The sequence below is a fragment of the Leopardus geoffroyi genome, chromosome B4, assembly GCF_018350155.1.
Source record: "Leopardus geoffroyi isolate Oge1 chromosome B4, O.geoffroyi_Oge1_pat1.0, whole genome shotgun sequence".
NCBI lineage: Eukaryota > Metazoa > Chordata > Mammalia > Carnivora > Felidae > Leopardus > Leopardus geoffroyi.
Window position 1 is genome coordinate 75,531,179 of NC_059341.1, and position 17,766 is coordinate 75,548,944.

The 17,766-nt window shown below is 39.3% G+C and overlaps 1 protein-coding gene across 1 annotated transcript; it reads right to left on the reverse strand.

Annotated features, from left to right (window-relative positions):
- Nucleotides 1–11,727: 11,727 nt before the first annotated feature.
- LOC123590352 (olfactory receptor 10AD1-like) lies at nucleotides 11,728–13,255 on the reverse strand. Its single transcript, XM_045463432.1, has one exon. The coding sequence runs from the start codon at nucleotides 12,706–12,708 to the stop codon at nucleotides 11,752–11,754; it is 957 nt and encodes a 318-aa protein (XP_045319388.1). The 5' UTR covers nucleotides 12,709–13,255; the 3' UTR covers nucleotides 11,728–11,751.
- Nucleotides 13,256–17,766: the final 4,511 nt, after the last annotated feature.

The following is a 17,766-nucleotide window of genomic DNA, read 5'->3' on the forward strand; positions in this document are numbered from 1 at the left end:
AGCCAAAGCCAAATGTGGAAAAAGAGACTGAGAGACTGACCAGGCAAGCTAGGCATGGCTCCCTGGTCATGTGGAATCAGAACTAAATAGCCAGGTACTTGGATTCTGCTTCCTTAAGTTCTAGGAGTACAAGATTGACCTTCTGGATTGTCTTTCTCTCTGCAGCAATTAGAGACTGGTCTTTGCAAACCAGACTGGCCCCACCAGAAACATCCAAGCCATAAGCCCCTCAGTCAGAGCCATGAGGGCTGGTGGGCAGACTCTGAGAGCCTGGTGGGGACTCAGAGGGAGATCCCAAGAAAAGAGTAGCTGGAGAGAATTAGAAAAGTGGAGACAGAGCTAGGCATCTAGAAAGCGAGAAATAGACAAGGTGGAGGTTAATGGAGTGTCCTCTCCTTCATGGCCACTGTGTGAAGAGCCTGGTGTGATCTGAACACAGGTGGTCACTGAGGGAGTCAGGGGGTATTCATCTCTGATAGATGCCAACCAAGTCAGGCTCAACTTTCATTGCGGAAGTGAGTACATTTACTGACCTTCTCCACGGGCTTTGGTACATGAGGGTGATGACATTGGCTCTGCTGATCTCAGCCCCAGAAGAGGGATCCACAGGCATAGAGTGAGGGTACCGTGAATTTTGCTGCAAACCAGCTGCTTGTTTATAGGACAGGGAGTATGACATCCTTCTGTGAATGCACATGTGCAAGGTGTGCATGCATGCACATATGCACATAGATGTGAGCTTCTAACTGGTTACTGCTGGGAGACAACTGTAATAAGGCCAACTATCTCTTCCTGAAGTGTTACCATTCTAACTGGATCCCCAGGGATAGTATCAAACCAGTCCAATCCAAGACTCCCTCGTGAGGCTATGTCCATGGCAGGTGGCCTGGAAAGTCTAGACTAGTCTCAGGTTTTCCCAGAGAAGTTCTGGTCCATTTACCAGGTAACTTGATAGATAAGCGGCCTAGCAAATATCATTATCCCTGCGTTTTCAGCTTTAAATCTGGGAGCCCTTTAACTCTTGTCTACCAATTTTATTTTGCATTAATTTTCTAGTTAGCATTTCTGATGACTTGTGCCCCCAATTAAATATTCACTTTCATACGATTACACTACATTCAACACAACAACAAACACTGGCTGAGTACCCACTCTGCTCCAGTTACCTTGTTAAATGCTGCCAATAGGGTGCTAAACAAACAGCCACAAGCTCTCCTTGATAACACGCCTCCCTTTTTTTTTTTTTTTTCAACGTTTATTTATTTTTGGGACAGAGAGAGACAGAGCATGAACGGGGGAGGGGCAGAGAGAGAGGGAGACACAGAATCGGAAACAGGCTCCAGGCTCTGAGCCATCAGCCCAGAGCCCGACGCGGGGCTCGAACTCACGGACGGCGAGATCGTGACCTGGCTGAAGTCGGACGCTTAACCGACTGCGCCACCCAGGCGCCCCAACACGCCTCCCTTCTAACTGCCATCCTCTACCTCTTCATTATCACACTTCCATTCTTCAAATCTGGAATGACCTTCTTTTTAGCTTTTTTTTTTTTTTTTTATTTTAGAGAGAGAGTGCGCGCAAATTGGGGAGAGGGGCAGAGGGAGAGATAGAGAGTCTTAAGCAGGCTTCATGCTCAGTATGGAGCCCAACACAGGGCTTGATCCCATGACCCTGGAATCATGACTTGAGCCGAAATCAAGGGTTGGACGCTCAACCAACTGAGTCACCCAGGCGCCCCTGGAATAACTTCTTCCCCCTGATCTACCCACTGTTCTTCCCAAACCCTGCCTGCCTAGTACTGAATTAGATTCAGCATAACTCAAAGAACTTCAGTCATCCTCATATCCCCTCAATCCTCTAATGCTCTTCTTTCTACCCCTGGAGAGCCTGGAGTCCTATAAAGTTAAAGTTTATGATGCTTGCGTCCTGACTCATTCTAAATGTGTGGGATGGCTTTTTGTCTCCACTCACCACCAACAAAGTGGTCTCCAAGTCTAGGTCTTACAAGATCTAATATAATTGGGGCATTTGGGAAACATAATTCAGTTTGGAGGAAGACACGATTTTCAAGCATAAGTCACAAAAGCTAAGCTTCCGGATATTGACCTTTGCAGTACAAGATGTCTGACATTGTTCAGACACCAATTCAAAAACTCCTAAAAAAAAAAAAAAGCCAACTTGTCAAGTTCTTTATAGTTATTTCTTTAAAAAAATTTTTTTATCGTTTATTTATTATTGAAAGGCAGAGAGAGAGGGTGAGCAGGGGAGGGGCAGAGAGAGAGGGAGACACAGAATCTGAATCAGGCTCCAGGCTCTGAGCTGTCAGCACAGAGCCTGATGTGGGGCTTGAACCCACAAACTGCGAGATCATGACCTGAGCTGAAGGCGGATGCTTAACCGACTGAGCCACCCAGGCGCCCCTATAGCTATTTCTATACCATTAATTGATATTGTAAGAAGGAACCTTATTGGTGTCCTCACTTCCCTATAACCTCTGGTTCACAACATTTTAAAGACAGAATTCCAACCCAAACATGATATGCAATTCAAATTTGGGTGAAAAAATAATTGTAGTTGACCCTGGAACAACATAGGGGTTAGGGGCACCACCCCATGTGTGGTCAAAAATCTGTATAAAACTTTAATTCCTCCAAAAACTTAACAACTAATAGCCTACTATTGACTGGAAGCCTTATGAATAATATCTACAATTGATTAAGACACATTTTGTATGTTATATGTATTATATGTTATATCGACACAATAAAGTAAGCTAAAGAAAATGTAAAAATGAAAATCGTTTTAGGAAGAGGAAATACACTTACAGTAATGAACCATAAAAAATCCATGTGTAAGTGGACTTGCACAGTTCGGGCCCCTGGTGTTCAAGGGTCACTTGTAAATCAAAAAAAGAGATGTCCAAAAGTGGTATAATTTCAAGAGCCATTAGGGCAAAGAGTTGTTAACTCTATTGATGCTATGTGAGGTAAGTCTGTATATATTTCCATTTATTTAGATTTTCTCTAATGACATTCCATAAATTTATATGCATCTTTCCATGATGGATTACCCTTTTTCATTAGAGTTATTCCTATATATTTTATATTTTGGATAGTATTTAAAATCATATCTTAAAATTTTAATTTTCTAATTTGTTGGTATATAGAAATGCAATTCAGTTTTTGTACATTGATTTTGTATCCAGTAACTGTGTTAAATTATATCAATTTTAATATATTATTTATGCATTCTTTTAGTTTTTCTGTGAAGACAATCATATATCATTGTAAATGAAGGCAATTTTGCCTTTTCATTTCTAGTTCTTATATCAATTACCTATTTCCCTTGTTTTATTGTACTTTCTAGGGTCTTCAATATAATCTTGAATAAAAGTAGGGATAATGGTTACCTAGGCCTCTTTATGATTTGAAGGTAATTTTAATGTTTCACTGTTAGAGGAGGATGTTTGCTGTTCAGTTTGGTGTATAATCACTTTAATAGCTTAAGGAAGTTCATTTCTATTCCTGGTCTGCTGAGAAGTATTGTTTTTTAAGTTATAAACAGGTATAAATGCAAAATAGATGCATTTCCTGCATCTACTGAGATAATCATGAGGTATTCACTTGTCTGTTAACGTAGTGATTTACATAATTCATTTTCTGATGTGAAATCAACTCTGAATTACTGGAATAAACCCAATTTTGTTCATTATATAAGGTATTATATTTTTAATACATTGTAGGAGACAGTTTTATTTGAGAATTTTGCCAACTATGTTTGAGAGTGAGATTAGCTTATTTTGTCTTCATCAAGTTTTGGTATCAAAGTTATCATTTAAAAAGTTGAGGTGCACGCCAGTCAGAGTGGCTAAAATGAAAACTCAGGAGACTATAGATGCTGGTGAGGATGTGGAGAAACGGGAACCCTCTTGCACTGTTGGTGGGAATGCACACTGGTGCAGCCGCTCTGGAAAACATCGTGGAGGTTCCTCAAAAAATTAAAAATAGACCTACCCTATGACCCAGCAGTAGCACTGCTAGGAATTTACCCTAGGGATACAGGAGTACTGATGCATAGGGGCACTTGTACCCCCATGTTTATAGCAGCACTTTCAACAAGACCCAAATTATGGAAAGAGCCTAAATGTCCATCAACTGATGAATGGATAAAGAAATTGTGGTTTGGGGCGCCTGGGTGGCTCAGTCGGTTAAGCGTCCGACTTCAGCCAGGTCACGATCTCGCCGTCCGTGAGTTCGAGCCCCGCGTCAGGCTCTGGGCTGATGGCTCAGAGCCTGGAGCCTGTTTCCGATTCTGTGTCTCCCTCTCTCTCTGCCCCTCCCCCGTTCATGCTCTGTCTCTCTCTGTCCCAAAAATAAATAATAAAAAACGTTGAAAAAAAAAATTAAAAAAAAAAAAAAGAAATTGTGGTTTATATACACAATGGAATAGTATGTGGCAATGAGAAAGAATACTATGTAGCAACATGGATGGAAATGGAGAGTGTTACGCTAAGTGAAATAAGTCATACAGAGAAAGACAGATACCATATGTTTTCACTCTTATGTGGATCCTGAGAAACTTAACAGAAGACCATGGGGGAGGGGAAGGAAAAAAAAAGGTTAGAGAGGGAGGGAGCCAAAACATAAGAGACTCTTAAAAACTGAGAACAAACTGAGGGTTGATGGGGGGTGGGAAGGAGGGGAGGGTGGGTGATGGGCACTGAGGAGGGCACCTGTTGGGATGAGCATTGGGTGTTGTATGGAAACCAGTTTGACAATAAATTTCATATTAAAAAAAAATAAAAAGTTGAGGTGTTTTCTTCTTTTTCCAGTTATATAAAATTAGATTAACTTTCCTTGATTGATAGTATTTGCTTTAAAATCCTATGTCTGGTTCTTTATTTATAGAAATATTATAGAAATACATTTTTTAATTTTAAATTCCAGGGTAGTTGACATACAGTTTTATATTAGTTTCAGTTGTACCATATACTGATGGTACCATATAGTACCATATAGTGATACATCACCCAGTGCTCATTATGAGAAGTGCACTCCTTAATCCCCATTGCCTATTTTACCCATCCCTCCCCACCTCCCCTCTGGTAACCATTAGTTTGTTCTCTATAGCTAAGAGTCTGTTTCTTGATCTGCCTCTCCTTTTTTTTTTTTTTTTTTAATCTTTGCTCATTTTTTGTTTCTTAAATTCTGCCTATGGGTGAAATCATATGGTATTTGTCTTTCTCTGACTAACTCACTTATTTCACTTAGCATTAACCTCTCTAGCTCCATCCATATTGTTGCAAGTGGCAAGGTTTCATTCTTTTATGGCAGAATAATATTCTACTGTGTATATATCACATCTTCTTTATCCATTCATCTATTGATGGACACTTGGGATGTTCCCATAATTTGGCTATTGTAAATAATGCTACTATAAACATGTATTATCCCTACATATATCCTCCCTACAATGCATTATCCCTATGAATTAGTGTTTTTGTACTTTTTTGAGTAAATACCCAGTAGTGAGATTACTGGATTGTAGGGTAGTTCTCTTTTTTAACTTTTTGGAGAAACTCCAAACTGTTTTCCAGAATGGCTGCAGTTTGCATTCCCACCAACAGTGCAAGAGAGTTTCTTTTTCTCCACATCCTTGCCAATACCTGCAGTTTCTTGTGTTTTTTATGTTACCCATTCTGACAGGTGTGGGGTGGTATCTAATTGTAGTTTTGATTTGCATTTCCCTGATGATGAGTGATGTTGAACATCTTTTCATGTGTCTGTTGCCCATCTGGATGTCTTCCTTGGAAAAAATGTTTATTCATGTGTTCTGTCCATTTTTAATTGGATTATTCATTTTGGGGTTGTTGAGTTTTATAAGTTCTTTGTATATTTTGTTACTAACCCTTTATTGGTTATGTCATTTGCATATATCTGCTTCCATTCCGTAGGGTGCCTTTTAGTTTTGTCAATTGTTTCCTTCACTGTGCAGAAGCTTTTTATTTTGATGTAATCCAAATAGTTTATTTTTGCTTTTATTTCCCTTGCCTCAGAAAACATATCTGGAAAAATGTTTTTATAGCTGATGTCAGAGAAATGACTGTCTGTGCTCTCTTCATAATTTTTATGGTTTCAGGTCTCACATTTAGATCTTTAATCCATTCTGAATTTATTTTTGTGTATGGTGAGAAAAAGCGGCCCAGTTTCATTCTTTTGCATGTAGCTGTCCAGTTTTCCCAACACCATTTGTTGAAGAGCTTTTTCCCCCATTGGATATTCGTTCCTACTTTGTCAAATATTAGTTGCGCATATAATTATGGGTTTATTTCTAGATTTTCTATCTGTTCTATCGATCTATGTCTCCAGTTTTGTGCCAGTTCCAGTGTTTTGATTATCACTGCTTTGTAGTATAACTTGAAGTCTAGAATTGTGATACCTCCAGATTTGCTTTTTTTTCAAGATTGCTTTGGCTATTCAGGATCTCTTGTGGTTCCATATACATTTTATGATTTTTTGTTCTAGTTCTGTGAAAAATGCTGTTGGTATTTTGATAGGGATTGCATTAAATGTGTAGATTGCTTTGGGTAGTATGCACATTTTAACAATATTTTTTCTTGCAATCCATGAGCATGGAAAGTCTTTCCATTTCTTTATGTCATCTTCAATTTTGTGGAAATCATCTTAAACTACTGATTTACTGTATGATTACAAATGTGTGCATGTTTTCTATTTCTTCCTTAGTCATTTCTGGAAAATAGTATCCTTTCTAGAACTTTTCTATTTATTGAAGCAGATTTAATGTCATAAATTTTTCCATAGTATTATAGAATTTTAAAAACTTGTGTTAGTTTTCAGTTGCTATGTAGCATATTACCACAAATTCAAGGACTTAAGGTAACAAATTTTATTATCTTACAATTTCCTTGGGTCAGGAGTCTGGGTATGGTTAGCTGGGTATTCTGCTCGGGGTTGCACCAGGCTGAAATTAAGGAGCCACCAGGTTGTGATTTCATCTGAGGCTTAGGGTCCTCTCCCAAGCTCACTGTTGGTCGGCAAAATCCATTCCTTTGCAGTTGTACTACTGAGGTACCTATCTCCTTGCTGGTGTCAGTCAGACAGTGCTATAAACTCCTAGAGGCTGCCCATAGATCCTTGCCACATGGCCACCACAGGCAGTTCACAATGTGGATGTATGTTCTTTTCCAGCTAGCTGGAGTGTTATCTTTCTTAGACTTCCAGCCCTCTCTAGCCTGCCATAATGCAGTTTTATATAAAATAAATCTTATATTTTGACTTTCATTGTTAAGAAGACAGCTGTCAATCTAATTGTGGTTCTTTTGAAGGAAATCTGTCTTTTTATTCAGGTAGCTGTTAAGTTTTTCTCTTTGCCTCTCATTTTCAGAAGTTCTAATGGTGTGCTCATGTGTGTATTTCTTTTTATAAATAATGTATTTTTGATGTATTTAGGACCTCTTTAATCTGTAGATTGATATCTTTTCCAGTTTTGGAAAAATTTCAGCTATTTTCTCTTCAAATATGTATTTGCTCTATCCTTTCTTTCATCTTCTTTATGACATATCACTCACTTTACTAATCCTTTTATTGGTTGTTTCTAAACATGCTTAAATGCAGATTGAATGTTCCTGGATGTCAGCCCTCAAATTCTTCACTGCTTTTTTAGTGCTTTAGTGCCTTCAAGTGGATAGTTTAAAATATATGTCCAGCTTTTGTTGTTTTTAGTGAGACAGTTGGTCCAAATTACATGGTCCACCAATATCAGAAACAGAAGGCCTCTTATAATTCATTCTGCAAAGTCTGCAGTTATGTGCCCCTTTAATTCTTAGTATTGTTTAAGTCTGTTTATTTTTGATCAGTCATGCCACAGTTATGAAATTATTAATTTATTCTATCAATTTAATCAATCTTTAGATTTGTTTGAATTAATTATATGATACATTTTTATTCCTTCTATGTTCCTTGCATAATCTATTATCCTGTGATTAAGTTGGTAGCTTAATTTATTACTTTTTAACACTTATTTTTTTTTCCTAATAGAAGGAAGTATTGCTCTAGGTACATCCCACAAAATTATAAATAGTTTCATTACAAGTTTTGGCTTTGTAAAATTGTCTAATTTTTATTATAATCAATTCTTTTGTTGAAAGCTGGACATGAGGTATTGGGTAAAAGGAACTGAGGTAAATAGGCCTTTAGTGGGAAGTTTTATGTTAGGCATTAGGCAGTGTTTAATGTTTGGTGTAGTTGTGGTGTCAGAGGTTAAAATTTCCTCTAGTGTCCTCATTTTTGTCTCATTTGCTGTTTTTTTTTGTTTCCCCAGAGACTCCTTCATAAATAAGTTCTGAGGATTCAGCTCTTTCAGCTGTACTCCTTGAAATTCTCCAGCCTTATTGATGTGGTAGCAAGGTCACAGGGGAGTGGAAGAATTCCATAGTCTTATGATTAGGTCTCAGTCTCCTAATGAGCCTTTGTCCCTGGGCTGTAACCTTCATAGGTCCCTCTCAGTTTCCTTTTCTTTCTTGGATCCTCCCCCAGATTTGTTAAGTTCTCACAAAATAGTTTTCCTTGAGGGCAGACTGTTAAGGACAATAGTGCTCTCTGGGTTTATTTCAAAATGCTAACTTTTCCCTTCCTCTTGCTGAAGCACAGGGGGTTTATTTCCTGATGTTCATCATGAGAAACCGATGGGGCTGCTGGAAGTAAAACTCGTGAAACTATGAGAGCTCCTCTGAGGGCAGGACCTCAGTAGTTTTTATCTCTGAAGCTAGCCTATGCTCAGTCTCTAGTAATAGTTCATTTTCCTTTAATGTTCTGACCAGGCTCAAGATGCAGCTTCTACTCCCAGAAAGCTGTAACTTTCTGTGTTCCCTTGTCTCCTAGTTTTTGGGGTGGTGGTTTTTCCTGTGACTTCAATTCTCTGACAGATCTAAGAAGTCTTGCTGACTTTCAGTTTGTTTACCCTTTTTTATTGGTATGTGTGGGAGCAGCAACTTCCAAGCTTTTTATTCTTTCCACGTTGGACTAGACTTATACTTCATTCCTTGGTATGTAGGTTAATTAGAGTTGTGTTTCTTAATTTCTAACCATACGGGCTTCCTTCTAGTTATCTTTTTGATACTGATTTCTAACTTAACTGTATCATGGTCAGAGAACTTGATCTGTATGATTCCATATCTAAAATGTTTTGAGATATATGCTTTATTGACTAGTATATGGCCTATTTTTTTTTTAAATTTTTTTTTTCCAACGTTTATTTATTTTTGGGACAGAGAGAGACAGAACATGAACAGGGGAGGGGCAGAGAGAGAGGGAGACACAGAATCGGAAACAGGCTCCAGGCTCTGAGCCATCAGCCCAGAGCCCGATGCGGGGCTCGAACTCACTGACCGCGAGATCGTGACCTGGCTGAAGTCGGACGCTTAACCAACTGCGCCACCCAGGCGCCCCTATATGGCCTATTTTGAGAAATTTTCAATTCACGGTTGCTAATATGTGCCTGGTACTTGTTAGTCAGTGTTCTGGGAGGAAATGGTTGGCATACTTAAATAGGACTAATGAGGGGGCTTACCAAGATGTGAACAGGATTAGGGGAATCAGAAAGGGATGTTGAAGCATCCCAGGCTCTCAAGAGCAGAAAGCAGGTACCACCTTATGGGGACAGGAAAGGGAGATTTTGGAGAAGGACACCTGACAGTAATTCTGGGACATCAGGGAAGAAGCAGAAGAATAAAGAGCCTCACTCACTAATTCTCCTGCCTTCCTCTATCCTGCTAAGTAACTCTTATTAGTTGAGCCCAACAGGATGTAGAAGGCAACGAAACCCATTGAGGCAGCAAACAAAGGTCTGTCTGCCAGGACACAGATCAGAGGGAGAAGGTATGTATTTAGTTCTATAGGGGAAAAGAAAATATCCATCATACATAAAAGGAAGAGTGGATCCTTTATATGAGAGGAGCATATGGGTGGGGGAAATATACACATTGATGAAAGAGGGAGATTGATAAGGTGAATGAGAAAAATGTTGACATTCTAGGAAGTATTCCTATTAGAGGGCACATGGTTTTCACGGGTTGCACTGAATGGCATTTGCAGGAATCATAATGCAAATGAGCAAAGGCAATGAATGATAGGATTGAGCTAGGCAAGAATGTGAGATTGGTGGGAACAAGAGAAAGATCACTGATGGATGGATGAAGTTTGAATGGAAGTAACAGAGGAAACGGGCAGAATTTAAGTAGGCGTCCATGCTAGTGGCAGGCAGAAGGATGTGATTGAGTAGGAAAAGTCCTATAATTTGATATAAGTAGAGGAGTAAGGGTAGACTCAGGGATAAACACAGAGGTTTTAGAGCAGGTTTTATCGCATCTACTTCTATAGATTATTGCCGTGGCAGTGCCAGCAGAAATCCTGCCCATGGTAAACCAGAAGTGTCTTTGTAGACAAAATTCTGCACCCTAAATTCTTGGTTTCCTCCTGCCTCTTTTTTACCCATATCAATTCCTCTCATCATCTTCCTCATTCTGTCCTTTTAATACTTTATCTCCTGACCAGGGTTACTCAACCTCAGCATTATTGATTTCTTGGGTTGCATAATTCTTTATTATGGGGGTTGTTCTGTGTATTGTAGGATGTTCAGCAGCACCCCCGACCCCTACATACTAGGTGCCAGTTGCACACACCCTCCTCCTGTTATGACAACCAAAAAATGTCTTCAGATATTGCCAAATACCTCCTAGGGGAGGTAATCATCCCTGCTGAGAACTCCTGCTCTAGACTTTAGGTAACTGAATAGGGGCAGGGAAGAAAGAGATAGAGGTGTGAGCAGAGTCTTGGAAATGTAGTGTATTATAAGTAAAACAAGAGAGAGGAAGAAATCTTCAAGAACAAAAGGAAAATATTTAAATTGCAAAACATGCGTCCAGGCAGGGCACAAAATTTTTCCAGCGAAAGTGAATACACAAATAACTTAAAGTGCTCTTTTTATATTCTTATAAAATGCAGATGTCACTGGAAGCTTCCCTGACCCTACAAGATTTCATTCTATAGCTCCCACTCCCAGTTTACAATCTGGGGATGTGGATGCACCCCTCAGACTTCCTGTTCTTGCTTCTGCCCTCCCACCTCTCCATTAATAATTCACATGTATTTGGCATATAGCTCCTCCTCTTGTTTCCTTGGAGGAGTAATACAATCCTATTCATCAGTTCTTACTTTTTCTGGGAACTTTCTTGGAGAATTTTGTAGCCACCATATAGGGATAATATTACTTACCCCTTAACACATTTCTCCCATCCATTGCTTTTCCCCAAACTTATATACATCCCTTTGTTTCCCTCATGGCTCTCAGTCTGTTCTTTTCCCAAAGCTGGGGCTCCTGCTAATTGCCTTTGCCCTAGAAAGAAATGCTCCAAAGAATGGAATGGTCATCCCCTTACTGTCTTTCTCTTGAAGAGCTTACTACCTTTCCCCCAAATTTGGAATAAACTTTTCCATTTCATTTTACTCGCCCCTCCAATCATGAACATGTATCAGTAAGAGAAATTTGGAAAGATCAATCTATACTGGAAGTGAAATCAGACAGATGAGCATTAGACATCAACAGGATCTTCCAGGACTGATGCTAGTAGAAAGAAAGCTATGAATGCTCTTTCCTGGAGGCTCTCAGCATTGGAGAGTTGCCCAATTGTCAAGACTTGGGTGGTGGGGGGAGACCTCTCTTCCAGGAGTCTTCCCGCTAGATAGATTCTGCCTGGGCCAGGCTGGTCCTCCCAAGGGCCCTCACCATGGCCCCCTTCATTTCCTTGTTTCGAAAACTATAGATGATGGGGTTGCACATGGGGGTGATGATGGTGTAGAGAAGGGAGAAAGGCTTGTCTTTGTCAGGGCCATGTGTGCTGCGAGGATTCATGTAAGAGAACATGGCTGAGGTATAGAAAAAGATGACCACAGTCAGATGGGAGGCACAAGTAGAGAAGGTCTTCCCCCGACCTGAGGAAGAGGTTCTGCCAAGGATGGAGGCCAGGATACGGGCATAGGAGATAATAATGAGCACCATGGGGCTGAGCAGCACCACGATGGCATCAGCAAAGATCATTTTCAGGCTAAACTGGGGGTCTCCACAAGAGAGGGCAATCACTATGGGGGCCTCACAGAAGAAGTTTTCTATGTGGTTGTCTCTACAGAATGGACCACGAAATGTCATATAATCAAGCAGAATGCCATTGATTAGCCCAAAGAACCAGGCAGTACTCACCAGCTTCACACAGACCTGCCGGCTCATGATCTGTGCATAGCTGAGTGGGTGGCAGATAGCAACGTAACGGTCATAGGCCATAAAAGCCAAGAGGATGCACTCGGCCACACCTACACCAAAAACCAGATACATCTGGGTCAAGCAGGAGGCAAAGGAGACAGTGTGGTTCTTGACCAGCAGGTGGATTAGCATCTGTGGGATGGTGGTGGTGATGAAGCAGACATCCAGGAAGGACAGATGGCCAAGGAAGAAGTACATGGGGCTGTTGAGTCTGGGGTCTGTCCAGGTGATGAAGATGATGAGGCCATTCATGGCCATGGCAAGGCTGTAGAGGGCTAGGAAGAGGGCAAAGAGCAATGCCCGAGTGGAAGAGGAGCTCTGCTCGAAGCCCACGAGGATAAACTCTGTCACTGTGCTCCCATTCCTTAGGTCCACCATCTGCGGCCTGCTTGAGGAGGGAAGACAGGAAAAGCACAGGTGAGACAGCTATGTGTGGATGCTACCTAGTTGTATAAAAACAGACAAAGGGGACAAAGGAATGAAAAAGACGGAAATTTTAGTACATTCTATGTGAGTCAATATTGTCATGGGCACTGAAAATGCTAGTGCTATTGTAGGCTGTAATAGTGGAACCATATTATGAACCAAGGGAGATTCTGTTGTACCTTGTGTGAATCAGGCTGCATCTGAAAATATCGTATCCAGTTCTTGGACCTCTATTTCAAATGGTTATCCACTGGGACTACCCATATCCATGGGGCTATGTTCATGAGACAAACAAGATGGTGAAAGATCTGGGAACCACGTGACAAAGCTTTGAAGGAAACTTTAAAGAAGACTCAAGAAATCTGAGACATCCATTTAAATATTAATGGGATCTCCATCTAGAGGAGTGAATTTTCTATTTCTGTATGCTGTCAATAAGTAGAACTTGAACCAGAGAGTAGAAATGTCAGAGAAAAAAAATGAGTGATATTTCTAATCGCACATTTTCTTTCTGCTCTTAACTACACCTGTTCATTATAGAACATCTAGAAAATACCAAAAAAAGCAAAATTAAGTAAATAAAAACAACCACCTAGAGAGAAACCACATCAATATTTTAGTTTATGCCTTTTCAATCATTTTGTTTTGTGTGTTTATATTTTAAAAGCTTTTAAGATCAACATAAGGTCTGAGTAGAACCTGCCTTCAAAACTTAAGTTGGAGAGAAGTATAGCTTCAGGAAGAAATGCAGCACTGATTCCAGGTTGGAGGATTCCAATAGGGAGAAAGTATAAAGGATAAACATTCATCTTTTGTTTGAATGGGCAGTTGGGAACAATTGCATTCCAACCCATTTTGCAGCCCCAAATAATTTATACATTTAATAAGCGAATGTCTACTATGTTTCACATATTGTGCTAAGTGCCAGGGATATAAAATCATTAATGAGACCTTTCTCCCTGACCTAATGAGTATTATACTATATCCTAAGCCATTAGATCAAGGGAATAAGTAAGAATATAGAGAATCCATATAATATATGCATAATATTAACAAAAAAGCATACATTTATAAGCAAATATATTTCAAACTCTCTTGCCTCCATACAGGGAATGTATCTTTTTGAAAGGTCATGGAACATTTGTAAAATACTGTTGTTATATTAGAGTACAAAGAAACCTTAAATGAATTCCAAAGATCCCAAAGAGTGCAGACTATGTTCACTATGCTAACACTGGGCATTAGTATTCTTAAATTTCTGTATAGAGGGGATTTCTTAAAATTGTGTTTATTTTCTTCTCTTGAGGGAGAAAAAGAGCACAGTGTCTGGTCAGCTTGTTTATGGGATTTTGCTTACCAATATTGTGTATCATCCCATTGTATACTTTAAATATCTTATAATTTTGTCAATTAGACCTCATTAAAGCTGAAAAAAGTCTGTCAAATCCAAGTGGATAAAAGAGAATATTGTTTGCTGAGGTTTTTGTTTTTGTTTTACTTCAAGAAAATCAGTAAACTCTTACTGGAAATTTTACATTTCAAATGTGTTTCTTTGATAAATAAATTGTAAATAACACTCTTCTGATTAGCAAGGCTGCAGGAGCATTGTCCCATTTGTGCAATGCACAAAGGCTCCTGAAGGGAAGAGTGAATGCTGAAATCCAGCCTATGTAATCTAGCCTGTGCTCAATTTATCAAGCTGTGCACCCTGGTGAAGTGTGAGTTCAAGAGAAGTGGTGCCTTTTCCTCTAGTTCTTGCCTGACAGTGACTTTTTATAATTAGCCCAAAGGTACCATATGTGCTAGGGAAGCATTGCTGATCAGGAAGATCTGGCCTTGAGAATATTTAAATTGTAGCACTTAAATTTTTTGTCTTACAACATTGGTGAAATTTTTGAATAAATAGCAATAAATAGGCCTATGTTCCTCTGAGTGGATTTTAGGAATAAAAAGGCAACAGGCATTTCTTATAATGCAGTGGTACTCAAAGTGTGCTCCAAAGGCCATCACCCCCAGCAGTGTTAACTGAGAACTTGATAGAAATGCAAACAGTTGGGCCTTACCTCAGCCACAGAATCAAACTCAGGGATGGGGTCCAGAAACCAGTATTTAAAATACAAGACCTCCATGTGAGTCTGATGCACATTAAACATTGAAAACTACCAGTTTAATGTAGGGCAGGACAAATTATGGCCCCCAAGCTAAATATAGGCCACTGCCTATTTTTATAAACAAAGTTTAATTGGAACATAGCCACTCCCATTTACTTATGCATTGTTTATAATTGTTTTCACACTACAATGGCAGGGCTGAGTAGTTGCCAGAGACCAAAGAGCCTGTAAATACGGTTGTCAGATTTAGCAAATAAAAATGTAAAATGATTCATTAAATGTGTTCTTCAGACAAACAATGAATACTTTTTATTATAAATATGTTTCATGCAATATTAGTAACCCAACACACAAAGCCTAAAATATTTCACTATTTGGCCCTTTACAGAAAATGTTTGCTGATCCTGCTTAATGTAATGACTTTAGAGTAGACTTACTTCTGATAAACAAGGGTGTGTAAGGGAAGCAATGAAGAAGGCCTCAGTCCTGAGTACACATCTGGGATTCTGGTGTATCAAGTCTCAAGGACTTCCTTCCCAAGAAGGCCAAAACTAGGAGACCAATTTGCCTGGATGGAAGGGCAGCTGGTGCCACTTCTTTTTCTCTTTATTAAACTCATTTAATCAGTTGCTTTTCCTTTTTTAAGTGCCTGGCATTACACGTGTTCAATTAATATAAAGCAGATGAACTTCAATAATAAAAATTTTAAAAAATATCAAGCAGATGTTTTAGAAGCATTGGCCAAGTAATTCAGAAGTGGTTCTGTGACAATAATAAAACTAGACATGATTATGGAAATAACCCCAGCTACTTGAAAATGGAGGGAAAAAAAAGCCCTTTGAAAACAATCCTTAGATCAAAAAAGGAAATCAAACAGTAATTACAGGTTATCTAAAAAGTACTGATAATAAAAGTAGCATATATTAATAAGTACTATACACAGATTTTTGTTAGAGAAAGTTAATAGCCTGAAATAGTTTTATTATTTAACAAAAAGGAATAAACATAAACAAAATAAGAAAAGATAAAATTGAAGTAGAGGTTAGAAGCAGATAAACAAAATTAACTTAAGGAAGACCAGAGGGGGAAATATGTACTGGAGGAAAAGATAATTTTCTAGGTAAATATAAATCACTAAAACTCATTAAAGAAAAGATAGAAATCAAGATAAGCTAATATTCTGAGTGAAAGGAATGAAATGCAGTTGTTCTAAACCTTAGCTTCACATTATAGTCACTTGAGTTTTTATAAGATTTTTGTGGGGTTTTTTGGTTTTGTTTTGTTTTTTAGTTTATTTATTTATTTTTTGAGAGAGAGAGTGCATGGGGGGGGGGGGGCAGAGAGAGAGAATCCTAAGCAGGCTCTACACTGTCAGCTCAGAGCCCGATGAAGGGCTCAAACTCACGAACTGTGAGATCATGACCTGAGCTGAAATCAAGAGTTGGACGATTAACTGACGGAGCCACCCAGGTGCCCCAACTTGAAGAGTTTTTAATTTTTTTTAAATGTTTTTATTTATTTTTGAGACAGAGAGAGACAGAGCATGAGCGGGGAAGGGGCAGAGAGAGAGGGAGACACAGAATCTGAAGCAGGCTCCAGGCTCTGAGTTGTCAGCACAGAGCCCGACGTGGGGCTCGAATTCACAGACTATGAGATCGTGACCTGAGCCAAAGTCGGACGCTTAACCGACTGAGCCACCCAGGCGCCCCTTGAAGAGTTTTTAAATGTTCCCATGGCAAAAGACATGAACACACATTTCTCCAAAGAAGACATACAGATGGCCAGCAGACACATGAAAAGATGTTCAACATCATTCATCATCAAGGAAATGCAATTCAAAATCACACTGAGGATCACCTCACACCTGTCAGAATGGCTAAAATCAAAAACACAACAAGTAACAAGTGTTGACAAGGTTGTGGAGAAAAAGGACCCCTCTTGCACTATTGGTGGGAATGCAAACTGGTGCAACCACTCTGGAAACAGTATGGAGGCTCTTCAAAAAATTAAAAATAGTATTGTCTTATGACCTAGCAATTGCACTACTAGGTATTTACCTAAAGGATACAAAAATACAGATTCAAAGGGGCACATGCACCCCTATGTTTATAGCAGCATTATCAACACTAGTTAAATTATGGAAAGAGACCAAATCGCCATCAACTGATGAATGGATAAAGAAGATGTGGGGGTACCTGGGTGGCTCAGGTGGTTGAGCATCCAACTCTTGATTTTGGCTCAAGTCATGATCTCATGGTTTGTGAGTTCAAGCCCCACACTGGGCTCTGAACTGACAGTGCAAAGCCTGCTTGGATTCTCTCTCTCCCTCTATCTCTGCCCCTACCCCACTCATGCTCTCTTTGTCTCTCAAATAAATAAACTTTAAAAATAATTAAAAAAATGAAGATGTGGGATACACACACACACACACACACACACACACACACACACACACACAGAGTCATATTTACTCAGCAATCAAAAAGAATGAAATCTTGCCATTTGCAACAATGTGGAGGGAGCTAGAATGTATTATGCTAAGTGAAATAAGTCACAGAAAGACAAATACCAATGATTTCACTCATATGTGGAATTTAAAAACAAAACAAATGAACAAAGGGAAAGAGAGAGAGAGAGAGAGAGAGAGAGAGAGAGACAGGAAACAGACTCTTAACTATAGAGAATGAACTGATGGTTACCAGATGGGAGGTGGGTGGAGGGATGGGTGGATTAGGTGATGGGGCTTAAAGAGCACACTTATCATGATGAGCACCAAGTAATGTATAGAGTTGTTGAATCACTATATTGTACACATAAGACTAATATAACACTGTATGTTAACTATACTGGAATTAAAATTAAACTTTAAAAAAATATGTGGTATAGATGTGTATATATG

Bases quoted from the DNA above. Each gene is read 5' to 3' on its own strand.
- LOC123590352 (XM_045463432.1), bottom strand. From the start codon at position 12,708: ATGGTGGACCTAAGGAATGGGAGCACAGTGACAGAGTTTATCCTCGTG.